Raw genomic sequence first — 27,394 nt, forward strand, 5'->3', positions numbered from 1 at the left:
TTGCTTCTTTAAATCAGCTTTATTTTTCTAACTTTTATTTCAATTTCCCATAGCACCTTGGCAATGTCAATGTCAAAAACAGAAATACAAATACATGTATTATCATTTTAACATTTAAAGCATGAACCTGTTTTACAGAAATTGTTTTGGACAGTTTTGACAATGGACAGAGTAAAGAAGCCAGATAAGTTGCGTTTTTTCTTCTTTTACTGAAGCCCTACCACTTTGGAGAGAGATCATACATGCCAAGGGAATGTCAGAATTGTCTGGGAGGAGCGAGATGTCAATATAGTCACTTAAACTCAATATATTATCTGCATATTTTGTATTTTATAAAAATTAGAACAAAAGCCATTTGTGCACAATCTGTTTACATGTGAAGTTTTTTTTATATTGTAACCATAACTGAAGCGCCATAAAAATAAAACTCTGGTTCTTAAATATAAAATTGAAGGTTGTTACAGGTTAGTTTGCAGATGGATTTTTCAGAAATAATCTTTAACTACTTTCAAGTCCTCCCAACAGTATATTAAAACCAGACTCATTTGACCTCTTGAAGTGTCTATGAGAGGGACACTTAATAGAAGAGCCATCTAAAAAAAAACTAAAACAAAATCATGTACCATCCTAAAGGAAGCTCAGGCTAGATGTAATATATATACAAACAAGAAGAGCATGATAAATCATTCAGATTAATGGCAACAATCTTATTTCAGAAGGAAATATCAAAAATTAGAAACCAAAAGTCTATTTGCATATCTGTTGCAATCAAGGATTTACAAAACAAACTCATCAGAAGCAAGTTTTCCTCTTAAGTGCATTTCTGTTGCATCTTGTCTGTAATACAATGGTTCATTTTAGAAGTTTAATATATTGCCTGTACACAGATTTTATCCCAAGTGAACCTTCACTTGGGCAACAGTAAAAACAGCGGACATTTTCAAGATATTTAAGTGGATATTGACAAAGTAGTAAGGCCATAGCTATTTAACTACAGTAAAGCATTGATAAGTCACTTAATTGCTACTGATCTGCCACAATATCATCCTTGTTCTCTTCTGGTTAATAGGATGGGTTACTTTATTTTACCTACTGCTAAAACTGCACCATCATACTGTGCCAAGCTAACTTGGTTATTTTTTTTTTAAACAAAGACAGCAGGAATGTAAGATGCTATAAAATTAACAGTTTTAGAACTTAAACTTTTGCACTTTTTTAATTTTACAATCACATGCAAATAGTCCCTCCTTCCCCTCCCCAGAAATACAAAAAAATGGCCCAATCTTTTCCACAAATAAAGTGGAAGAAGTTTAATTAGGGGAATACATCTTTGTAGCTAACAAAATAAAACAGACTAATTTTGGAAACAAGTGACAGTTTGTGAAACTAAAAGTTATTTGAGATCTGCACTTTGTGTGTGCATGTTTCGTTTTTTTTTGTTTGTTTGTTTTTTTTAACTACAGTCAGCAGGGCAGAAGAATGCATGTTTGGCTGATGTGGCTATCAAGGAGAGAGCCACTGGGAATCCATTATCTTCAATAGCTCAATGAACTTTTGTGGAACAAAAGCCAGTTTTACCTCTGCTAATAAGATGATGCACCTCAACTGAGGTCAATGGAGATGCACCGGCAGTGAATCTGGCTCCGAAATGGTCATTCTGTCCTTGTTTCCAATTGTCTGCCAAACAGGACAACTTGGTGGGTAGAGGCAAGAATTTGCCTGAGACTATATCTGAAGAATGAGAAGTAGCAGCTAGCCCATCTATGTTATGTATTTGCCATGCAATACAAGTACTGCAGGAGAACTTGCACACAAAACTATTGTTTTCACAGCCTTTATACTTACTTTATTATTCCCACCCCAAACCCTTCAAAACAGACAAAAAAAAAAAGTGTCGATGGCGGTAGGGGAAGGAGGGGAATCCTAATGTTAAATCTTTGCACACCAGTATCAATTAGTTTAGTTATGGTGAGCTCCCTAATCTGATAGAGTTAGAATATGCTGGAAAAAGCCAACAAGTTTACAGATTTATTTGCATACACTATACAAGACCATAATCTGTTGCTGGAAAATGCACATTTAAGACATAAAACATTCCTTCCACATGTCAAGTTTTTCCAATCACCTTACAAGAAAAGAGATAACGCTGTAAGGATTTTTTTGTACATCTAATAAAGGAAAAAGCTACACTTTACAACTGTCAGAAATACTCAAGTTCTATATTTCAGCTCAACAGGCTCTATGCACTGATTTAAAAGCAGATGCCCACATAGGTAAAAATTAACATGCCAGTACAGCCAAGCTAGGCCAGAGACTGTACATTTGCAAAAGCCTCTGCCAAAGAGCTCTTCCTCTTAACTGCAACCAGCTTATGGCTGCTATTAGAATTCCAATACATGTTCACTCTGCGATGAGAGTGCACACTATCCAATATTGGTGACTATTATACAGAATACACGTTATTTTCCAGTCTGAGTGCAGTAATTAAGTTTATAAAATTATTTATAAAAAGCAGCTTCTTTGAAATTTGATGCATTTCACAGAGCTCTTGACAGTTTAAATATTTAAACTTCTTTGTATCATTCCCATCAAATGTAGCATTATCCAAGTAAACTGAAAGAGGTTTGTAAGCATTTTTAAACTATAGATTTGATCCATGATTTTGGTAAATTAAACTCTCAAACCCATTACAGGCAGTTTAAAAGTGAGTAATGATTGTTTTTATATAAGTAACATGCACAAAATGAACAGTTAACTGCATAAATATATGACATGAATCAAATCAAAAGCAACTGCCAAACTGAGTAATAAGTTAGAGAAATGACAACTCTGACTTTATATATATTTATAAAAATAGATACAAGAGTTCTCAAAGCAGTTGATGGAGAATGCCTACTAAGTAAGAAATCACCAAGGATTACCTGGCTAAGAAATCAAAAGATGAAATTTCACAGTTAATGTCATTTTAACTGCCACTTACATACCGTAAACGTCTTAGTAATATATGCTAGTGATGCCATTAGAATGAATGTATCACAACTGAATATTCCAGTGTTCACAACTTACATCTTTAAATTCATACACTTCCTATTCACTTAAAAAAAACCCAGGTACAATTCTTACTGCTGCGAGCTACTTTTCTTAACACTTTATACAGAACTAAGAATATGGGCATGTTTATTTTGGCAGATTAACGTATTGTATTTTTCCTGATTCCTTCAGTCCTTTACGGTAATTACTAGCTTATAAACTTAACGGCCTACTACACAACAGTGTTGTGAATTTAGTCAAAGAAACCTCTTTGAAACAAAGTTAAAGCCTCATGGCCTTTGTTCCACTTTAAACTGTTAGTTCCAAGTAACTGAAAAAAGTCAGGAGCTACTATCTGCTGTAGAGTTTCCTCTAGTATTTGTACTATAAAGCAGTGCTTAACACTAGACCAGAGAACCAATGTGAATCACTACATGGAAACCTGGCCATGCCCCTAAACTGTTGAATGTCTTAAAGGAAATAAAAAGCCTTAATTTTAGACCCATTTATGGCTTTAAACCTGCCCTCAAGACTCCCACCTGCAAAGCAGAATTCCATGAGTGGGAATGAAAGCTCAGGCTCTTCACATGTGAGACTACCACCATCTGCTGTGCAGTCTTCCATTAACTGGGCCTGCCTCAGGAAAACATACCAGATAAATGCACACACGTCTGTAATAAAGGGGTTAGAGAAAGTAGCACTTAAGCAATAAAAAAAAAATTAAAATGCTGCCCTCAATTGGCAGAAAAAAAGGGAAAAATTAAAAATCCCAAACATGCCCCCACTCCCTCTTCTTGTGTCTAGGATACTGACTATTCTTACTGTCCTTATGGTCTGATCAACAATCAGATCTCCAGTAAAATCAGAGTTTAAAAAACATTTGCTCAATGAAATATTAGTAAGGTCAAAAGACTAAATTTCAAGCTGGAAACACGAAGTTCTACTACAGTAGTGCATTCAGTTTTTATCATCAGTGACTAAGTCATGACAAAACAGTATCTGGCTGCACTCACGCAACTCAAGCACGCCGACCAAGCATCTCAGTTGTGGATCTGCTTTGCAATGCGAGGCCATTAATGGCATACATATCATCCTACAAGCCAAATGTTAAAGAGGTTTAAAAAAGTAAGTTCTAATTTTACAGAAATGCTTCTTTTTTTTCCAAAAATAATATTCTCTTGCCCTCTTCCTTCTACACTGAGGGACGTTATTATGTCATTTCATTTTTTCATCTGGTCAAAGCACTAATTTCACAACCTCAAAGCTGATTTCAGGCAGGAAACACTCTGCAAATTAAAAAACAAAACAAAAAAAAAAATACAAAAATTATAATCTCTATATATTTATATTGATTGGAATCCTCCAGCATTTGTGAAATCACTTTTAGAGATGAATTTTGGGACCCTCCCCACCTTCTCCCACTCAAATCATATACTCCGATTCAGTATTCGTGTTCCCCGAATACCTCCCCTTTATAGTCCATCTCCTTTGCTGCTCTTTAGTCCACAGCTCAAATTAAATACAGAAGAAGAGTTGGATGAGTTTTACTTTGGTGATCGGGGTGGCAGATACTGCTCCTTGCCGATACGCCGAGGTGCTCCCTGAGGTGAAGATCTGCGTCCAAACTGGCGTCTCTGTTCCCTGATTTTTCCAGCAGCTCCCCTGGGAGGCCCATTGCCTCTGAACCCAGAAAGATCCTTTACCCGGCCTTCAAGCTTCTCATGGACCCTCTCTGAAGCCTTCTCAGAAGTACTGTTTTCTTCATTTTTGGCAGGGGGAGCTACATTGGTACGAAGCTCCCTAAGTGGCTGAACAGGAACTGGAGTTGGCTCCTTTGGGGGTTTCTGGCAGACTTCAGCGTAACTTAGCTTGCGTGGCTCCTTTGATGCCAAGGGTAGAGAAAGAGTAAAGTTTATGCATTCTGCTAAGAACAACCTATACCTGGAAAGGGCTCTTCAAGAATACCCCAGGCACACTGTTAAAAGAACACAATGCCAGAACATGCTCTGTATATTGAGCCAGGCTGGTTTAATATCCAGTGGCAGCTCAAAAATCAGAATCTATATGAAGGTACTGTACCATGTTCTGCTCCCCGCCCCGCCCCCCCTCCCCGGGGGGGGGGAGCAGAGGGAGGGAAGAGAGGAAAGCAGCCCCCTTGGGACTGTACCATGATCTGTCCTGGGGGCAGAGCAGAGAGAAAAGTAGCCAGTTTCCCTAGCCATCAACCTCCAACATGTGGAAGTCTGTTTACTAGAAAGTACTGAGATCTCACCCAAGGCAGTTGATCTTACCTGTATTGTCACAGTAAGCACTGCATTTCCATTGGTAGAGGATGAAGTGGTATTTGTCCTTGATGGCTTTGCAGCACTGAGGGGACGTACAGACACAGGTGGGGAAGTGTGGCTATTAACACCTTTCTGAGCAGAGACCTCCTCTAGCTTCTTGTCTGGCTGAGTTGTGCTAATAGATTAGACAAGATAGTGCAACATTAAAATCTGTTTAAAAGTTAGTTCAGTTTCCGGAATGCCTTTTTCCTTTTTTTCAAGTCACTGAAGCAGTTTTAACCAAGTAGGATGCTCAAAGTCATTACCACCAGGTTCTGAACAGCAATCAGCTTTTCAGAGTAACAGAGGCCTAGTTACTAGTATAGTATAGAGGGAGACTGGAGATAATGATTCCTTAGAGCAGAAGTAACCAAGACTATCCTCCACACTACACAACATCTTATTTTAAAAAGATTTCTCAAATTAGCCAAGCGAATTATATACCTTGGGGCTGGAACCTCAGCCCTGCTTGGTAAGCTCACACTTTTGACAGGTTGCTGGACTGGACTCTGTGGCTGCTCTTCTTGAGCAGATGCAGGACAACTGACCACCAAGTCTTTGCTCTCCTGAAGAGACAAATGGAATTTTAAAACTGCAGAAGGACGACAGTCATTATGCCAGTACTTGCGTTTTAGCCACCACAAAACTTAAGTCACCAGCCATCAAGAATTTAAAGTTATTTTTTTTGATAGACACACACACACACAGTGTAAGAGTTAAATAGAATATGCACATGGCACTTATTTCAGTGGAAATCTTTTATACAGAACTGCCGGCTTTACATCAGGTGAAAAAACAGGGGACAGATAACAAACAAGGCCATTGCCTTCTGTACAACTGCAGAGACCAGCAGCAGCACCACTGCAGGTAAACAGATTGTTCCAAAACCCACCCCTACCCCAGACTCCCTTTATCTGATCCGTACTTCAGAAGCCACCACTGCTGATCTGGCTGCTTTTATTTTGAAATACAGAGTGCCAACACTAAATCTGGAAAGAGGAGTGGTTATTGCACAGGTTCCATTAGATACCACCTGGAAGTCCGTGAGCCCAAGAACAGAAACAGAAAAGGCTAGAATATTATATGTTTAGACCTGCTTGGGGACAGTGCTGTTTACAGCTCTACCAGAATAAGCCTGAATAATTTTAAGGACATGTGGAGGAGGGAAGTTAACCATCTTGATGTGCACTCCAGAAGTAGAAACAAGTACCTTCTCTTTGCCAGTTCCTTTAACAATGTCAGACATTCTGCTTTCCAGCACAGGTTCTCCTTGTATTTTTGCTGTACTGCCAGGCAGAGGAGGGAAATTTGATGCTAGTAAGTCAAACTTTGGTGTCTGAGTCTTTGTTTCTGCTGAAGGCTGAGGTCGCTAGAAGAAAAAAAAGGTCTGTTAACATACGCTACATAACCATACCACCTTGTGTTGTGAGCCTATAAAGGTCTCAAGTTAAGTAATGTCCAAACAGTTCTTGAATGGAAGTCTATCAAACATCACATCCTGCATGATGAAATCTTGACGATTCAGGGATTGTATCCTTCCCTCAGAGTCAGTCTGCAGCCCACACCTGATGGTGGGTGTCAACGCAGTGACATCTTTCAGAAGAGAAACTCCATATCGCTTTAATAAGAACTGGGATGCTTCCTGGCCAAATGCCAACTGCAATGGTTTCATTTTGCCTCCCTATACTTGTTTTGCAGTTTCAGTTCAGTGAAATCTATGTTACTGCCCATCTAGAGCATAAAATGACTACAGACCTGCTCTGTAACTCTTGTTCCTCAAGACACGGTACACACTTCAGGAGTCTGTGTGTCAGTGCATCAAAGCCAGAGAACTTTTTCCCATAACTGTACCTGCAACGGCAGCACATGCTGCCTCAACACACTCTTTCTGCTAAGCAAAGATAAGGCACGGAGCATCTGACCCGCTCCCGACCTCAGCTCTTTCATACCTAAAGCCTGCATCTGAAGTGATTCTGACGAAGAGGGGAAGGAGGGTAGGTTGGGGAATAGTCATGAGTAATATCTCAAAGAACAGGTATGTAACCATTTTTTCCATCTTCAAGTGCTTGGGGTCACTTTAGGTGACTCACAAGCAGTTCTCAGTGGATAAGGGTATTGAGTCTACCCGAACAAGGACCCCAGTACTTCTCTCCCAAATTCAGCATTGTTGCTGGAGGCCTGGGAGAGAAACAATGAGTGGTAAGCAACTGAACCAAAACTGAAGACCAGGTAACAGCTCTGCAAATGCATAGAGTCCATATAGAATCTGCTAAAATTATTTGATGTAGAGAACGTTTGCAATGTTGTTGACGAGACAAACGCAGAAGGAAGTTAGGGACGAGATGCTCTCAGAGCAAACAGGTTTCCCTTTCATTCACTCAGCAAAGGAAATGTATAACGGAGGAGATAAAACTAAACTCCTTAGTCCAAGCAAAAAGATAATCCATCATGAACTTCTAAGATATGTAGCCTCTATCTGTGTGAGAGCGAGGCTTGGGAAAGACTGGCAAACAGTTTGATTCAAATGAAAATCTGAAACTTTAGTGAGAAATTTGGGGTACTGATGCAGGGCAACATTGTCTTTGTGAAAAATCATACAAGGAGGGTGAGGCCAAAGCTCAACAAACTTCCTAGCTTAAGTAATGGCTATTAGAAATGCCACATTTCATCGAGCAAGGAGACAACAAGCATGTGGCCATGGAGTCAAAAGGAGGTTTCTTCAATCCTGTGAGAACTAAGTTTAAATCCTAGGACAGAGTAGGATCTTTAATAGGTGGGGAGAATGTCCGTCCAAATCATTTAAAAATTTGACAGAGCTGGAAAACACCGACTTGTCATCTACAGGTGTGTGAAATGCTGGGATTGCAGCCAGGTGGACCCTCAGATGTGGAGAAACTGGAGAGGGTCCAGAGAAGAGCAACAAGAATGATTAAAGGTCTTGAGAACATGACCTATGAAGAAAGGCTGAAGGAATTGGGTTTGTTTAGTTTGGAAAAGAGAAGACTGAGAGGGGACATGATAGCAGTTTTCAGGTATCTAAAAGGGTGCCATAAGGAGGAGGGAGAAAACTTGTTCACCTTAGCCTCCAATGATAGAACAAGAAGCAATGGGCTTAAACTGCAGCAAGGGAGATTTAGGTTGGACATTAGGAAAAAGTTCCTAACTGTCAGGATACTTAAAACACTGGAATAGATTGCCTAGGGAAGTTGTGGAATCTCCATCTCTGGAGATATTTAAGAGTAGGTTAGACAAATGTCTATCAGGGATGGTCTAAACAGTATTTGGTCCTGCCATGAGGGCAGGGGACTGGACTCGATGACCTCTTGAGGTCCCTTCCAGTCCTAGAGTCTATGAGTCAGTGAACTACTTGAGAGACTTCTCTCTTAAGCCAAGCAGAAAACACAGAATAAAAGACTACATTTCCTTCATGGGTTTCTATTTATGTCAGGACCAAACAGAGAACCTCCTCTACTTTGTAAGTAAAGTGTACTTGGTAGAAGCCTTACTGACCATGGATCAATCAATAGTCCAGGTATGAATACCCCTGGACTCTCACCTTTCAGAAAGCTGCTACCATCACCATGCACTTCATGGAAATTTTAGGGGGCCACAGCCTGACTAAATCGAGGGACCATGAACCGATAACTAAGAACTGCTATGACAAACCTTAAGAATTTTGTGTGGCTCTGGCATACAGCTACATAGAAGTATGCATCCTTTAAGTGGACATTAGCAAGAAAGTCAGAGAAAGGAAGAGGATAACAGAAGACAGGTAACCATACAAAACTTGATTTTCTTAGGCCTGGTCTACACTACGCGTTTAAACCGATTTTAGCAGCGTTAAACCGATTTAACGCTGCACCCGTCCACACAACGAGACCCTTTATATCGACATAAAGGGCTCTTTAAACCGGTTTCTGTACTCCTCCCCGACAAGAGGAGTAGCGCTGAAATCGGTATTACCATATCGGATTAGGGTAAGTATGGCCATAAATCGACGGTATCCCACAGTGCACCATTGTGACCGCTCTGGACAGCAATCTGAACTCAGATGCAGTGGCCAGGTAGACAGGAAAAGCCCCACAAACTTTTGAATTTCATTTCCTGTTTGCCCAGCGTGGAGCTCTGATCAGCACGGGTGGTGTGGCGATGCAGTCCCAAATCCAAAAAGAGCTCCAACATGGACCGTACTGGAGATACTGGATCTGATCGCTGTACGGGGAGACAAATCTGTTTTATCAGAGCTCCGTTACAGAAGACGAAATGCCAAAGCATTTGAAAAATATCTCCACGCTATGATACAGAGTCCACAGCACAGTGCTGCGTGGCAAGCGTAATGGAAAGCCAAAGAATCAAATGGATGCTTATGGAGGGAGAGAGGGGGGACTGAGGACTCCAGCTATCCCACAGTCCTCAGCAGTCTCCGAAAAGTATTTGCATTCTTGGCTGAGCTCCCAATGCCTGTAGAGTCAAACACATTGTCCGGGGTGGTTCAGAGAATAGCTCGTCAATTTACGCCCCCCCCGTGGAAGAAAAGGGAAAAAAATCATTTGATGACTTTTTTCAGTGTCACCCTATGTCTACTGCATGCTGCTGGTAGACACGGTGCTGGGGCAATGAACAGCAGCATCCCCTCTCCTCCCTTCCCCGGTGGGGGACGGTACAGTGCAGTAGGACAGGTAACCGTCCTTGTCATCAGCCCGTGAGTGCTCCTGGCTGGCCTCAGGTGAGGTCGGCCGGGGGCGCCTGGGTAAAAATAGGAATGACTCCCGGTCATTCCCAGTAGATGGTACAGAATGGCTGGTAACTGTCTTCATCATAGCAACTGGGGGCTAAGCTCCATCAGCCCCCTCCCTTTCATGTGTAAAGAAAAGATTCTGTACTGCCTGGACTACCATAGCAGCAGGATGCTGGGCTCCTCTCTCCCCCACAGTTTAATGTCCTGCCTGGACTATCACAGCAGCTGGAAGCTGCCTCCCCCTCATTTTATCTCACTAACAAGTCCGTGTTTCTTATTCCTGCATTCTTTATAACTTCATCACACAAATGGGGGGACACTGCAATGGTAGCCCAGGACGGTTGGGGGAGCAGGGAAGCAACAGGTGGGGTTGTTGCAGGGGCACCCCCTAGAATGGCATGCAGCTCATCATTTCTGTGGGATCTGACACAGAGCAGCTGTGCTCTCTGGTACACTGGTTCTCTAGTACACTTGCCCCATATTCTAGGCAGGACTGACTATTTTTAGATACTATAAAGGAGGGATTGACTCGGGGAGTCATTCCCCTTTTCGTCTTTGTGCCCCCGGACGACCTCAGCCAGGGGCACCCATGACAGCAGCAGACGGTACAGAACGACTGATAACCGTCATCTCATCGCCAATTTACAATGGCATAGCAGACGGTACAGAATGACTGATAACTATCTCTGCTATCTTGCAAAGGCAAATGAATGCTGCTGTGTAGTGCTGCAGTACCGCCTCTGTGAGCAACATCCAGTACACATACGGTGACAGTAAAAAAAAGCTGAACAGGCTCCATGGTTGCCGTGCTATGGCGTCTGCCAAGGCAATCCAGGGAAAAAGGGTGCAAAATGATTGTCTGTCATTGCTTTCACGGAGGAAGGAAGGAATGACGACATTTACCCAGAATCACCCACAACACTGTTTTTGCACCATCATCCATTGGGGTCTCAACCCAGAATTCCAATGGGCGAGGGAGACTGCGGGAACTATGGGATAGCTACGGGATAGCTACCCACAGACCGGATTTCTTGAATACATACAGTCTTGTGAGAATGATACCTGCAAAGGGATGGGGCATTAGAAAAGGGGATAGAATTGAACTGCAAGGTGTAACTCAGTCCCTCTATTGCGTGCTGCACTTTGACAGGTTATGCAAGATACCTACAGTCATAAAGCACAGCACATAGTGATACCAGTTGCTATCACACAAGCCCATGAGTCCACCATCTAATGCAGCCTGCAGAGATAAACAAAAGGGTTGCCAAGTTATAACATGAGAAGCAGCAGCGTCTTCATAGCAGGCGAGGTGAGCCCTGGATAACTATAGAGAATAGTACAAGAGCAGCAACATTAAAATTCTAATCTGCAACGGCTGCCTGTTGGTGAGCTCTGCAGACCAGTGTGCTATACTGCTGCGTTCTGGAAGAGGAACAAGATGAATCTATTTTCTTAGTAAAAATGTTACAAACAAATGAACTGCCACACAGCATCTGTATGAATCCTACCAAACTCTCTGCCTCAGTGATATCTTGTGGCTGGGCCCCCCACAGTTTATTTATGCATTTCTTCTACATGCATTATTTTAGCAGTCCTGAAATAACAGCATTGGCCTGAAGGCCTTGCTAAGGCAGGTGCTGATCAGACTATTCAACATTTTCTGTCCCCATAAAAGAAACAAGCCACAAACTAGGGTCTGACCATAAATGCTAAATAACTAACTGCCCGTAAGCCTAACTTCTTGCACTCCCTTTGAATAGGTCACTTCAGGTCCCAGTCAGGCTTCAATTGAAGCCAACGGGACTTTTGACAATTACTTCTATGGGAAGAGGATCAGGTCTTCAGCATCCTATTATAAGGGACAGATAATAGGAGCAAGTTGCAATGTGTTCCACCTAGTGGTCAATGTGGACCAGCACACTTTTGGAAGAGCACTCAGCAACAAAGTATCCTACAGGATACACCTCACAGAATATTAAGGTTGGAAGGGACCTCAGGAGGTCATCTAGTCCAACCCCCTGCTCTGTTATTAAAGAGATAAGACAGGCTCATTTAAAAAAAAAAAAAAAAAAAAAAAAAAAAAAGGAACAGGAAGTAATGGCTGGAACCAAAAGACTGATGTATTTTCACTTGTCAGGCAACCATACACATTCTATCTTCACAGACTCAGACAGGAGCTAGTACAGCCCATAAGATTACTCTGCTAGCTATTTTCTGAATTGATCCATTTTATTCTTATATTTTATCAGTATTAATTCCAATGAATTTAGGATGTGTTGAGGCATATGATATGTGTTTCCTAATATACATAAAGTAAGTTTTGCTGAAATGCAAGCAGCCTACCAGCCCGTATCTGGTAAGATCCGCTTAATAGCTAAAAGTATCATCAGTTAAGAGTAAATCAGCATAAAAGCTGATAACTTTAGGCATAGATGGAAATGGTCCCTGAACTTTGGGGAACCAAAGGGAGGAACTATACACAACACTGAGGAGGCTTAGCCGGCATCTACAACCGGTTGCTAACAGCAGAGTAGTCGCCAAGAGAACCTTGATTGGCAGTTTTTGGAGTGAGATAATCCTTATTAATATATAGAGGGTAAGTGTCACAATCCACTAACCTACAGGATAACGGTAGCCATACATTTCTTAGGGTACGGAAATAAGATTTGGGTACAGTAGGTTGGGCCTGAAGTACAAAGCATCAGGAGCCTATAAAATATCTTGTAAGGATATAATAAGGAGCGCTTCTTTTAGCTCTTTTGGGGCTTTTTAAAGCTCTTCTAGCTCTTTAAGCTCTTTTAGTCTTTAGCTCTCTCTTTTCTTTGTTCTTCTATCTTCTATCATGCTATCAGCTCAGCATGTGCAGTATAGTATTACTCAGCATTCTTAACCACTAGGGAAGCCAGCACCATGGTGTAATCCGGCATGCCAGGAGCGAGGGTGGTCCTTCACCTCCTATTACTGGGTCCTCAAGGAAGGGTGACAGTATGTTAAGTTAAGGTACTTAGAATAGAAACGTTACCACCAGGAGTTCTGGAATTCTTTTACTGTTTTGCAGGCATAAGTTTAACAGAAGAATAATAAATGCTATGAATCTCAATAAAAGGTTAATCAATTTGGTACTGTCCTCAGTGAGAGTGTTTTTGCCAAGCACCCCAAGAGTCCCTTCCCGATTTAGAACTGAGTTCTTGAACCCCGTAGTCTGAATAGGACAAGAACCTATATATCTTCTGGTCAGATGCGATCAGTGGCAAGCCATAACAACTAACCCATCAAATTCAGGTCAACACTAGAGGGAGGGGGAGGTACATGAAGTGGTAAAGCAGAGCCCATTTCACTGCCTAGATCCCTCCCTTCTACCCATCCCCACCCATGAAATAATGAAAATGGAACTTACTGAAAGACGGTCATCTTCTCGTCTTCTCCGACCTCTGAAAAAGTTCCTCCTTTAAAGGAAAAATGAGGGAAGTGAAGACAAACCTCAGGAAGCATATTAGGCTAGTTCCTAATGATATCCCCCATAAGGGAGAGCATGCACCTAAGTGCCCATTCTTCTTCCTATGGCTGATGTAAAAGTCCATCTATAATTGTGCCTATTGATCAGACCCAAGACACGCCTCTTCTCCATTCTTAGGGGTCTAACTTTGTTTCTCAGTGCATTAACTTATTTTGCAGACTGAATGGGTGTCTTTTCTGTTATAAGGAAAGGTCTTTAGACCTACTTTTTTAGGACATAATGTGCCTGCTGGAGATTAGACTTTACTACAGAGAACAACTGTTACTTGGGAATTTTTGGTCAGCAAATTGTTTAGAAAGAGTCAGAACCCCAGTACTAACAGACACCAAAAATCAACTGGCTTTATCTCAGAAGATAAATGTTTGAAGCTCCCAGTTACTGAGACTGGAGAACTTTGGTACTTGCTTAAAATTTAATATAATCCCAAAACGCCATAGTTTTACTTAATGGATTGTTTGTATTCTGTAGGCCAGTCATAAATAGAGTTGTGGTCACAATCTAGTTCTTACAACATAGTGAAACCCCTCTTTGCACTACCTACAAGCTATTTGAATCTTAGAACAAAGCCCAGAGTTAGCACAGCTGCCTTGAGAGAGAGAGAGAGAGAGAGAGAGAGAGAGAGAGAGAGAGAGAGAGATGGGGGGGGGGTGCCAAGTGAGTGGTAGGGGAAGGGGGAAAAACACTCTCCATTTGCTTTACGTGTGAAGTTGTTTCTAATGTTTTGCTTTGACTACTAACTGAAGGTAATTGCTAACAAGCACAAGCTCCCCCCACATTCACACTATGAACCAGGAGAGACTTGCAGCACATTTTACAATAATGAAAAACATAAGCCTTAACGTCCTCTAACACTACACTCAGATTGTAAGTGTTATTAAAGAAAAACATTTCTGTACAAACTCCGTTCTACATAAACCATTTTTAACTTCTACAAGGATATCCCTATTTACTACCAGCTGTATGGATTTCCTACCGTTACAGCCTGTAAAAATGAATGGCGAGTCACAGTTTTCAATCTCACTTAGAAAAGTTCAAAATGTATTATGCTCAATTTGCTTGTTTAATTGAATAGCAATTCCCTCCCTAGACCACTACACTGATAACTGAACAGTTGTGTTCAGTACCTGAAGTTATTTTGGCTTATGAAAATAAATCTAAAGCTAATTCGGCAATCTTTTCCCAACACTATGGTTCAGTGTTTCTCCAACCACACACTGCTTTCACTGTAACATATGGCTCTCATTGCTGCAATTTTTTACCTGCCCCTGCCAATACTGTAGTCTCCATTCTGCTCCATCTGCGAGGTGGGATAATCCTTCTGAGAACAGCCTTGTTCCTGGTGTCCTGTTAATGTATTGGTATGTCGTTCCATACCAAAACTCCTCACATTGGTTCTGTTCAGTGGTCCATCCCCCATCGACACTGTACCAACCACAGCTGTACCCTCTGCACAGAGTTCTGAGCTGCTTGATGATCGGAAATGAGGCTTCACACTGTATGAGATACAATAAGACGTTGTCATCACCACAACATAAGGACCAATAAGCAGAGTTCTCTCCCAAACAAACTAGAGCACTTTCAATAATATGATCTAAAGTAATTAAAAAAAAAAAAAAAAAGAGACAATAATTAAATGTTACTCCTCCATCATTAAAATAATATCCCACACGGTACCATGCACCCTTGCCATGACTTTATGGTACAAGGACAAAATGCTCCATTGTCCAGCTCCCAAAACATGTAATTAGGCACCCTCAATCCATCTTTTCTTAGTAATCCCGAGTAGTCTTCCAGAAGTCCCAACTGACTAAAAAATTCTGACTATGAAGACAAAAGAAAATCCTTCAAAAGCTCAAGAGAGTTAGGCAGCTAACACGCTATCACTAACATACAGGTGAAACAGAGGGAGGTGGGCCGTGATTAGTTTATAGCAACAAAGGAGTATAAAAAAAAAAGGTGGTATTTGCCTATGTGAGAACAAGAACAAATACAGACACTTAATACCACCACACTCAGTGTAACCAATTTGTTACTTCAGTGCCTACTTAATGACAGTTGCACATATCGTCTGCAAAATACAAGCAGATGATTCCAAACAAAGTATTTCAGACAACACAGGAGCATCCAGTTCACAGCTAAGAGAAAGTTTCCCCTTGGAAAGCAGACTGAGTGACAAGTAATATAATTTTTATACTAAATGTTCACCCTATCTCACACGATCTAAACAGACTGGATTCCCTTCTTGCAATCCCCCACCAACTCTCCCACACACTTTGGCTTCCTCCACTGTCTTCACCCCCCACCCCGCCCCCCAGGAAAATCTCAAGAACTACCACCAGTTTGGAGCACAGGATTTTCTTTACACCTCGACCCTGATATAACGCTGTCCTCAGCAGCCAAAAAAATCTTACCGCGTTATAGGTGAAACCGTGTTATATCGAACTTGCTTTGATCCAGTAGAATGCACAGCCCCGCCCCCCCCACAGAGCGCTGCTTGACCACGTTATATCTGAATTCATGTTATATTGGGCCGCGTTATATTGGGGTAGAGGTGTATTTTCAAAAATCTATACATCCCTGTGACAAAGAGAATGTCCAAGGGCAGTCTCCAAACACCAGGAATTCTAGACTGGCTAGTAAAGAGACAGATTCCCTTCTACTATGAAGTTCTTTCAAGGATCTATCTTCCTTTCTCTTAAGCAGAGGGGAACCAAAATGTCTTCAGCAAGTTACCATCTGCTAATAGCAAACCATGGAACCAGAAATGAGAGACAGACAGATTAGTAATCTTATCCCGACGGTGCAAGATTCTTCCCTGGGCTCTATACTATATCTTCCAATGCCATTTTAAGTGACAAATGACACAATTTTGCCACTACTTCCTTTGGATGGCTCCTGCACAGCTTGGTTGATCTAATGGTTAGGAAGGTGTCTCTTTGGCTCTCAAATGCAGGAAGTATATCAGAAAAGTCATCCACTCTTCATTTTACATCTCAGCAAACCATGTTTGGAAGAACCATTTTCTCATTGTTCTGAAGCCAAGCCTACCTTGACAATGTCATTCTCATGCTACTGTCCTCACATCCACAAGACAAGGAAGTTGATTAAGTCTGACAACAATTTGGGAGTTTGTCACAGGGTGTGAACCTTTCACTCCTGCACACATGTTGCAACATTTGAGGCCCAAATAAATGTGATTGATTTAAACTTTAAAGACAAAACAGCCAATATTTAATATTAGACTAGACTAGCGACTACCCACATGATGAGATAAATTAAGATTAGCCCACAGGACAAAAAGCTATACAGGGGAAGCAGCATGTTACCTTCTCCCTGGAGGAAGTTTTCTGGGATTGAAGGAGAAGAGTAGTCATGTTGAACAGAGATCGCCTAGTACTTCTTACCTCCAACAAACTTTATGAAACAATCCTCAGCCCCCCAGTAAGTAGCTTTTCTCCATCAACAAAATGAGGCAGAGGCAAAGTGACTTAAAGTGACAATCAGTTTAGGCTCAGTGATTTTATTTATTTATATTTTTAAAAATAGAAGAGTTTATCATTTTTTGATTCAATGATTAAACATTGTCTGGTCAGATTCATAAAATTTAAGCCAAGAAGGAACCACTGGTAACAATCTAATGTGGACTCCTGTACAAATGTTAAATTCTATTTCCTTCAATTCTAAAGATTCTTCTGCAACCCAAACACTACTACACTGTGCTATCACAAGAATTTGTGAAGCAGCCTAGAAAGAGTGAAAGTTGTTTATTGCGCAAACTGAAGGGGGGGGGAGGAAGAGACATACACAGTATTAAAAATATAGAAGATTGAAAAATTTACATCTAATGTATCAGTAGGTCTCAGTCCTTTCCAGACTGAAACCCTATATTACAACAGGAAAAAAAAAAAAAAAAAAAAAAAAGTCTCCCACCATTTGCTAAACCATCTGGTCTATTCCAACAGATTTCACGGGCCCATGCTGAAGAGGCATAAAAAAAGAACATGAACTTTTAAAAAGCATACTAATTACCAAGGAGGGCTGAGACTAAGAAACTCCTTGAACATGTCACATTTAAAACAAAAAAAGTATACAGAGCATCCTTTACATACCAGTTAGGGACAGTTCAGGGAAAGAGAGGAATCCCTGCTGCTTGGGACATGTAAAATTAAACTGGTACATGGATAACATGAAATAAATGTTCATTGGCAGTGAGGTTGCTAGAGCACTTAATAGGTTTTAGCATCTACAATAGGCATAGAAAGCAGATCTTAGTTAAGTCACTTAAGTCTGCCATTTTTTAACTCATTCAAAGTGAAGGAAAAGTCAGCCCTCAGATCTCATAATCTCACCTGTCATTGAGAAGGCCACATAATCTTGGTCTGGGCAGAAGAATGAAAAGTACAGGAGAAAAGTGCAGAAGATAGGAGAAAGCAAAGAGAAGAAAGGAAGCAGTAAGAAAGTGAGCAAGGAGAGTGAGCATGAAATGAGAGATGCCCAGACTTTTGAATGTTAGACCTGTTCTCTCTGAGCGCGATATTTGATCATCACTGGGCCAACCCTCTGAGCCTACATCTCACTTATCTTGCTAGCATCCCAGCTGAGAGGGAACGTTTCTCAGAGGCTTCCGCTATCCACCTTAAATATAACATTTGAAATCCTGGAAACAGGTTTTAAAGTTGCAATGGCATAAAGAAAGCTTCACACTAAGATAACACCGATGTAGGGAAGGCTAGAACACATCCTAGACAAAACGTGTTTGGAACCAGATTCCACTGTGTGTGCAATAAAGCTACCTCCATCTTGCTACTACCTTGAAAAATCAGAGCTCCATTTGTGGAGAAGAAAGGAGCTCAAATAACTCAACTATGTTTTTCTACTAAACAAAAGGTTTATTACAGTAGAGACTCTCATTTAAGAGTCTTAACCCTTTACAATTCCTATTGCTCTGAAGGGAGTTTCTCTTCCAGAGACTCCATCATGCAATAGAATTCCCACAATAAAGCAGGAGCTACCTAGGAGTAAGCATGTGTTGTAACTTCTTGTCACCAGTGGATATGGAGCTCTTATCTAGAGCCATTACGTTATTTGGAATGGCTTCTGGCCAACCCTGGACTCAGTATGAAATTAGATGACTTATCTAATAGTAAAAATTTACACTATGCTTTGCGAAGATTCAGGACAGAACTTCTGTCTCAAAAGCCTTAAGAACAGGGGCTGATGGTGAACTTAGGGAACCTTTGATTAATAGAATAAGAAGGTCTAAATAAGGAGATATGTCTCCTTCAACTATACGGACCAGTCCCTTTGGTCAACAGCCAAAATGAGAGAGGGAAGCACTTGTCCTCTTGAGATATCCCCCTCCTTCTTTGAGGGCTGGATAGACAACTCCTATAAAAGTTAGTTAAGTCAGAGAAAACATTACCTTTGAGGAAAGATTGAAATTTGGTTTATTTAGCCTGGAGAAGAGAAGAGGAGGACATAAAAGTTTTCAAGTACATCAAAGATTGTTATAAGGAGGAGGGTGAAAAATTGTTCTTGTTAACTTCAGAGGACAGGACAAGAAGCAATGGGCTTAAATTGCAGGAAGGGAGATTTAGGTTGTACATCTCCCTTACTGGAGGTTTTTAAGGACAGGATAGAGAAACATATGTCAGGAGTGGTCTAGTTATTATGCAGTGCTGCCTGAGTGCAGGGGATTGGACTAGATGGACTCAGGAGGTCCCTTCCAGTTCTACACTTCTATGATTTTATGTGATTATGATTGCACAGTGCTGATGCCAAGTATACTTAAATCTTTCCTCCAAGGAATCACAAGGGGGCTTGCCCCAAGAGGATCTGATAGGGTTGCTTTGGCTGCCAGCCTAGAATGGAGGCTGACTCAAGATTGAAGGACAAAGAGCACAGTTTCAAAAGGCAAAAATTATGTGGATTATTTCCATTTGGTAATTAGGAAGTGGATATACTTGTCCATCTACAAGGTTTTTACTCTTACTGTACATATTAGCTGGGCTGGACAACAGTCAAAAAATCTAGGGCTACAAACACAAGAAATCCTATAAAAATGCTCCATTTAAGTTTTAATAATCAACGGGACGCTGATAAACAGGCACAGCTCTAACACAGCTCAGTGGCAGTTGTGCAGGATCTGCCCCCATTAGAAAAAATTAATTCTCTTTCTAAATTCAGCTGCCTTGCTTGTCCCAAATGAAGCAATAAACATATCACTCTGCTCCTGAAGACCCAATTCCAAAGTCCATCCTCCACTGATCACGTCAATTTATGGCCATGAACTTTAACTTCATTACCAAATGTTTACAGCGCAAGTGGTTGTCAAGTGAAGTCTCAAACACAAAAGCGATTACTGTGCTCATCAGCCTGCTTGCTGCATTCAGTAGGAAAGCCTGCAAATAAAAGTTTCCACCCACACAAGGCAAGAGTACTATAGTCTTTTGTAATTACAGAGCATTGCTCCAATGACACACAAGGTTGTTTTCCTCCTCTGCAAATGAATGTATTTGAGTTCACTCTAAAATTATATCAGGAGAGAGACTGACGTGGTAATGAATTACAGTGATAAAATTGCTGAATGCTGAATTTATCTAATAGTAAGAGCCTGCATCTCTGAAGTTGTACAAGGTGAGTGGCTCCACAATGTTAGTCTCACTACAGAAGCTGAATTTGTCTTGTGGGAGTTTCTGTTTAGGAAGTAAGGCAGCCATGAGTTAGAAGCACCAGTTTTTAAGAGGAAGCTATCTTGGTTTCAGACTTATGTGCCTCTTAATGGTAACCTCTTTGAAGCTTTCAGGTGAGTCCTTACCTTTCTTCTGTCTAGCATACACAGATTTGTTATTGTATGGCCTCACGAACGTTGGCCTGGATTTTATGCTAAATTTAGTTTCAAAAAAATGTCTCCTTGATCTCTAAATCTAGGTGGAAAGTGATTTAGATCAACTACAAAGCATTACGCCCTTGGCAATAAGCATTCCTTGACGACTCATTAAAGTTCTGGAAACTGCAAATTCTAACATCACAGCCAGCTTCCTGATTTTCTCTTACCGGTTTCTATGGAATGGGCGACCTATGCTCAAGGAAGCAGCATTCGTCTTATATGATCCTGGTGAATTAAAGCCATTCACAAATCCACCATTAGGAAAAGGGGCCTGCAATACAGAGACAAGAATATCAGGCTGTCAAGAGTTGAACCAAATCTAAAGATAAAAGAAAAGTTGCTCATGGTTGTTTGGCCCTTTCCTGTACTGCTGACATCAACTTAACTCACGGCTTTATCCAGAATGTTTTATACCTCAACCCTGTGACATCACATGCCATTCTCACAATCCCTCATTCTTAAAAAAACAAACAAACAAACAAAAAAAACCACACTTCTCCCTAGGTCTACAGCAGAGGTCAGCAACCTATGGCACGCGTGCAAAAGACGGCACGTGAGCCAATTTTTAATGGCACACTGGAGCCTGCCAGGACTTCAGCATGCCATTAAAAATCCTGCCCAGCCCGGCCTGCTCTCCTCTGCCCTCTGCTCCCCCCATGGGGGCAGGGAGCAGAAGCATAGCCGTGCACACGGGGTGGGCAAATGGCCCCACTCTCCTGGCACAGCAAGCCGCGGGGTCTGCGCTCCCCGTCCGAGCGCAGCAAGCTGCCGCCCCCTCCCTCGCCTTCTCCCCTCCCCTGGAGCCCTGCTGCCGCACGCAGTGCTCTGGAGGTTGGGGCTGTGCACTCCTGCGAGGCAGCGTTTGGCTCCACGGGGAGGCATACACACTCCCTACTCAACTGGAGCCATGCCGCGGCCGCGCACAGCGCTCTGAGGGCCGGGGCTGTGTGCTCCCGCGGAGCAGCGTGTCTGGCTCTGTGTGGAGCCTCAAGGTAAAGGGCCCAGGGCTGGGGGGCGGGGGGAGGTTGGATAAGGGGTGGGAGCAGTCAGGGGACAGGGAACAGGGTGGATTGGATGGGGGGTGAGATCCCGGGGGGGGGTGTTCTCTGGGGGGGGCAGTCAGGGAGCGGGGGGGTTGGATGGGGCACAGGAGTCCCGGGGTTTGTGAGGGGGCAGCTGGTGGATAGGGGTCAGGGTAGTCAGGGGACCGGGAGCAATGAGGGTCCTGGGGTGGGGGCGGTTAGGGTGGGAGGTCTCTGGAGGGGGTGGTCAGGGGACAAGGAGCTGGGGGGGTTGTATGAGTTGGGAGTTTGGTGGTCCTGTCAGGAGGCAGGGGTGTGAAGAGGGGTTGGGGCAGGTGAGTGGAGGGGTTGGATGGGTCGGGAGTTCTGGGGGTCCTGTCAGGGGGCGGGGAGCAGTTCGATGGGCCATGGGAGTCCTGGGGGTCTGTTTGGGGATGGAGGTGTGGATAAGGGTCGGGGCAGTCAGGGGACAGGTAGGGGGTAGGGTCCAGTCTGGGGACAAGGAACAGGTAGGCTTAGATAGGGGGTGGGGTCCTGGGGGGGCAAGGGTCCCAGGAGCTGGTAGTCAGGGGACAAGGAGCAGTGGGGTTGGGAGTTCTTAGGGGGGCAGTCACCCAGCCCTCTCCTCTGTGCCCTGACCCCCGACCCTCCCCCCCCCCCACACACCATGCCCTCTGCCCTGAGCCCCGCACACCCCTCAGGACCCTGCCCTGAGCCCTGTACCTCCTTCATACACACCCAGCCCTCTGCTTGACTCCTTCATCCCCCCCGCCCCCCAACCGTAGCCCTGACTCTAGCACCCCCACCCATACCTAGCCCCCTCTCTGCCCTGACACCTCCAGCCCCCAACCCCGACTCCAGCCCACCTCCGGCCCTCTGGATCCTGGCTGCTGGCCCCGCATAGTCCACTGCTGGTCTGGGGTTCTGGCTGACGAACCATTGCCAGCCAGGGTCCCGGCCGCAGGCCTCGCTCAGTCCGCTGCCGGCCTAGGTGAACAGAACCCCAGACCAGCAGCGGGCTGAGTGGCCTGGCGGCATAAAATCATTTTCATTTTAAATGAAGCTTCTTAAACATTTTGAAAACCTTGTTTATTTTACAATACAACACTAGTTTAGTTATATACTATATAGACTTATACAGAGAGACTTCTAAAAAATGTTAAAATGTATTACCGGCACGCGAAACCTTAAATTAGAGTGAATAAATGAAGATTCGACACACCGCTTCTGAAAGGTTGCCGGCCCCTGGTCTATAGTTTGTAAAGCCTCTTCAGTCTCATGATCTTTTTGTCCAAGAAGTGGCAAGAAAATCTCTCTCCACCTCCCCAGGTTTGCTTGGGATAAACTGAGTTTACACCAGAGGCCCCTGAGATTTAACTGATGCTGGTGATAGGACAGGGTGCCTTTTAGAGGTTTATCTTATTGGATCTGGACCATCACCAGCTGAAGCCAACAGTCAGTAATCCACAAACACATGGAAGCAGTGACCAGACCCATGTCTCTTGCAAGACTCAGAGGCCAACCCAATCAACACAAGCCAATTTGTTACTCAAGCTCTCAGAGTAGATTTTGGGACAATATTCCTAATGTATTGCCCATCAGTGTTGATAACAAAAACCCTCCCATTTTATGAAAATTGGCAGCAGTTACTTACCAGTGGTGTTTCAAAGTAAGGTGCAGGATTTGGAGACCAAGTCGGAGGCACAATACTGTAAATAGAGTACTGCTGAGGACTATATACAGGCTGCATAAACAGTGGTGAGGCAAACTGTGCTTGTGTTTGAACTGGCTGAGTATACACACTCGAATCCACTACCCGGTAGCCATTTTTAGCAAAAAATGTGTTGATGGCTTTTATCCTTGCCTGTAAGAGAGATCAAACCAAGTTACGTGTGCCATATGGGGAGAGCAAGAGGAAAGACATGAGTTTTTTCTCTCTCTTATTTTTATTATAATGTAAGTAAGGAAAAACTAGGTTAACTGCTGACTACAAGCATAAACTTTGTGTGACAGACTATGTTGCAGTGTTGGTTATCCCTTCTTACAATAAAGTGCTAAAATAAAGGGTGGGTATCTTAAACGAATGGATCACTCAAAGCTTTAAACTTTATGTTGCCTTCTGTGGCAATAACTGCTCTATAATCCGAGACTAACTCAGAATTTAAGCAAAAGTCAGTGCTGTGAAAGATGCCAGATTGACAACCGTAGGAACTGAAGTCCTCACTTCTCAGCAGATTAGGTACAGGACCAAGAGCAGCAGGCAGGGCAAGCTTCCCCCACACTGCACAGCCAGGCTGTCTAAATGTCATTCTAGAGGAGCGAGCTCTACAAAATGAAGGGAATCAAAGTCCTTACTCCCTCTGCTGAGTCTTACAGACAAGGATGCCAGTCTGGAAGCTTAAAGCAAGCAAGCAAGCACGCACGCACACACGCACACAGTAGAAATTGTACTTGGGATCACTCACCACACACACTTAAATTGGGTTCAAGCTAGTGTCCTATAGAGGAACGGCTTGCAACCCAAAACTAATTTTTAATAAGTTTACAGTGCTGGCCAAAGAAAAAGATCTAAGATTTTTTCCTGAAATCTCCCCATACCCATATTAATTAAAAAAGAGTCTTACCATTATTGGCTTGCCCTGAAAGGTTTTTACTTCTTCCCTTAAATATTTAAATGCCTGTGTACATAAAAATACATTTACTGAAAGATCATTTTGGTAAAACTGCACTTCAAAGACAGTCTTTAGAAACTGACTAATATAAACATAGCTAGGCCTGAATTCAAGTGGCATTATATATTGATAAGTTTATGACAAATTTTACAAGAGGAAAAGCCATTGTGTTATTCAGAGCATCAGTTTGTGGTTCCTCATGCAAACCAAGCTGCAATGTGTTAGTGCACACATCTTCCTGCCTTGAACCATCTTTCTTAAATCCTAACACAGACATGACCATATCATGTTGCTATCAAAGAGTAAATATTTAATCTCTGTTGCAAGGGTTAAACAGAAGAGTGCTTGCCTTAAGTATGCCATTGCAATGGCATTTCAAAAGGGAGAATTTGTACTAAGACAAACCCTGGTTTGTAATATTATGTTGCCTTCACTGCAAAACACCTAGTTTTTTCCTATGGCAGCAAAAAAAAAAATCATTGCCCATCAAGTTATTTACAGGGACACTGATTTGGCCTTTTTTTTAAAACTGCCCACTTCTCTGCTTGTTCAATGAAAAAAGCTTCAGTTTCATTTTCCTGTTCAGGAAATTTCGATACAGTTTTGCTTTCAGATTCTCATGCAGTAGCACAAAACTGCAAGGTTTAGTTGTGGTGACTGCAGCAGGATGTGCATTTGAGAAGAGTTTTCAACAGAAAGAATTCATGTATTACTCTTCAGCTTTCTATAAAAGTCCAATTGTACCCATTTGTCCCAACAGTGCAACTGGAAGAACTACAGAAATTAATGTGATGCCCATGTAGATTGTTCTCCCTTTCAACTAGCTCTAGTTTAAACAAAGCCAGCATTTCAGATACAGGATACTAGATCCAGTATCCAACATCATTTCCATTAACTAGACACTATTATTTGTCAAGAGTAGTAAGAGACCAAATAGAAGCAGCACACATGGTAAAAGAGGCACAGAGCAGAAATGTAGTCCAAGAACAGCACTCATCCCTAATCACCTGAATTTCTCTATCAGTTAAACTGAATTCAACTTTGTAAATAAGCTCCTAGCTCTCCAGGCAATAGGTGCTGCATACATGGGTGGCAAATTTGTAGAAATTTTGGTGGTGCCCAGGACCCGCCCCCCCAACTCCGCCCCCACCTGCCTAAGGCTCTGGGAGGGGTTTAGGGGGGATGGAGGTCTGGGGTGCAGGTCCTGGGCTGGGGATTAGGTGCAGGAGGGGTGCAGGCTTTGAGATGGAGTTTGGGTGCTGGGTGCAGGATCTGGGCTGGGGCAGAGGGTGGTGTGCAGGAGGGGGTGAGGGGTGCAGGCTTTGGGCTGGGGGTGGGGGTGCAGGAAGGGGTGGGGGTGCATGCTCTGGGAGGGAGTCTGGGGATAGAAGGGAGTGCAGGGGTGACGGCTGTGGGGCTGAAGATGAGGGATTCATGATGCAAGACAGGGCTCAGGGCTGAGGCAGAGGATCAGGGTGCGGGTGGATGAGGGCTCTGGCTGAGGATGATAGGTTCATGCTGCGGGGAGGGGCTCAGAGCTGGGGCAGAGGATCAGGGTGTGGGGGGATGAGGGTTGGGGCTGTGGATGAGGGGTTCATGATGTGGGGAGGCTCAGGGCTTGGGTAGAGGATTAGGATTGGAGGGGTGAGGGCTCTGGCTGGGAATGAGGATTAGGGTGCAGGGGGATGAGGGCTCAGGGCTGGAGCAGAGGATTAGGGTGTGGGGGGATGAGGGGTTTAGGGTGTTGGAGAGTCTCAGGGCTAGCGCAGAAGCACAGGGTAAGCGCAGCCTGCCTTGCCATTAGTGAATGGCAGGCGCTAGGACCCTGGGGCAGCAGACGGCAGTTCTGCCGGGAGCACAAGCAGGCAGGGGAGAGGCGCGCGCTGCTTTTTGTCGAGCAGGGACGCGGCGGGGGGGGGGACATGCAGGGGGAGGGGTGGCAGGCGGGGGCTGGGACCTGCTCCAGGCAGGGACACGGCAGGCGGGGAGGCTGGGACCTGCTCCAGGTAGGGACACGGGGGGAGGCCCGCGGGGGCCGGGGCCCAATCCAGGCAGGGCCGGGGGGGAGACCCAGCTCCAAATATTGCTGGAGCAGGGCCCCCAGCCTTGAATATTGCTGGAGCCCAGGCACCTCGAGCCCATATAACCTGCCGCCTATGGCTGCATACATTAATATATTAAATTAACTCTCCCTTCTGGCATATATTTTATCATGCACCAGATGTGCTGTTCCCAAGAATAACAGGGAAGGTTCAATTAAAGGATAGAGATTGCCTTCAAATTTAATGGAGTCTTACCTGTTGTGCATCAGTATCTGACTGGAATGTAATGTACCAGTTGTTATTGTGAGCAAACTCACAGCTTATCACTTTGGGACAGTTTTCGTTTTTAAACAGCGCCTTAACCTCCTGAAGAAAAGGAAACTTGTTAGGACTGGGTCTCCAAAACTATCATTGCAAACCAACTGGGAGATTTAACGTCCACTCCCCACCAGGGGAAGTTTTTGTCCTACATCCTGAGTTACTGAAGGCTCATCCTGTAGCCAGGAATATGTCCAACCTCCTAGCTGAAGCATAACTGCCACGTTCTCTCTCTCATTACTAGATTGGCACTAGTCCAGCTGAAGATACAAACATTAAAATGTTGGTGTATTTCTTCAGATACTACATGGATATGTTGGTTTATGTGCTGATTCAAACATTTTCCACTACCAAAACACTGAGATCCCCACTAATGCCCTTCAGAACTGCTCTTAATCAGCAGAAAGTGTCTCTTACAAGGATTCTATCACCCATCCCAGGGGGCTGAATATGCAACTGATGCAGCAGCATTCAAGCCTTGCCAATCTGTGTAGGAAGGAAACGGTAAGCAGGCAGGTCTATGTCAGAGCACAACACAATCTTAGGTTTTGTTATGCAACACTGAGTTTTCTTCAATATCAGACATGCATATAGGTACATTTGTAATGAGAATAAGATGCCCAAAGGTGACTTTAGAAAGTTTAATTCTTTGAGATTTCTACCTATATGACAAGTACATCTGTGGAGTTCTCTAAGAGAATAACATCAGTCTTGCACTCATGAGCTACACAGATTAAAAAACAAAACAAAAAATAGTGGGCTTTTTGGTGAGGGGACCATGGGATAAAAGAAGATATTGCAGCATTAAGCTGGCAAGGAAGCTTTATGAATAACTGGTTTCG

General features: G+C 43.2%; 1 protein-coding gene across 1 annotated transcript in view; it reads right to left on the bottom strand.

Moving 5' to 3' along the window:
- The window catches only part of LARP4 (La ribonucleoprotein 4), a 51,269-nt gene continuing 23,875 nt past the window's right edge, over nucleotides 1-27,394 (bottom strand). The window contains exons 7-16 of the mRNA XM_050925366.1: nucleotides 26,490-26,600; nucleotides 24,145-24,198; nucleotides 23,175-23,384; nucleotides 20,666-20,769; nucleotides 14,869-15,102; nucleotides 13,490-13,538; nucleotides 6,565-6,723; nucleotides 5,799-5,920; nucleotides 5,322-5,490; nucleotides 1-4,910 (exon numbers count right to left, since the gene is read on the bottom strand). Coding sequence (XP_050781323.1) covers nucleotides 4,575-4,910; nucleotides 5,322-5,490; nucleotides 5,799-5,920; nucleotides 6,565-6,723; nucleotides 13,490-13,538; nucleotides 14,869-15,102; nucleotides 20,666-20,769; nucleotides 23,175-23,384; nucleotides 24,145-24,198; nucleotides 26,490-26,600 — 1,548 coding nt within the window. The 3' untranslated portion in view covers nucleotides 1-4,574. The remainder of the gene's footprint in view (nucleotides 4,911-5,321; nucleotides 5,491-5,798; nucleotides 5,921-6,564; nucleotides 6,724-13,489; nucleotides 13,539-14,868; nucleotides 15,103-20,665; nucleotides 20,770-23,174; nucleotides 23,385-24,144; nucleotides 24,199-26,489; nucleotides 26,601-27,394) is intronic.

The sequence above is a fragment of the Gopherus flavomarginatus genome, chromosome 16, assembly GCF_025201925.1.
Source record: "Gopherus flavomarginatus isolate rGopFla2 chromosome 16, rGopFla2.mat.asm, whole genome shotgun sequence".
Taxonomy (NCBI): Eukaryota; Metazoa; Chordata; order Testudines; family Testudinidae; genus Gopherus; species Gopherus flavomarginatus.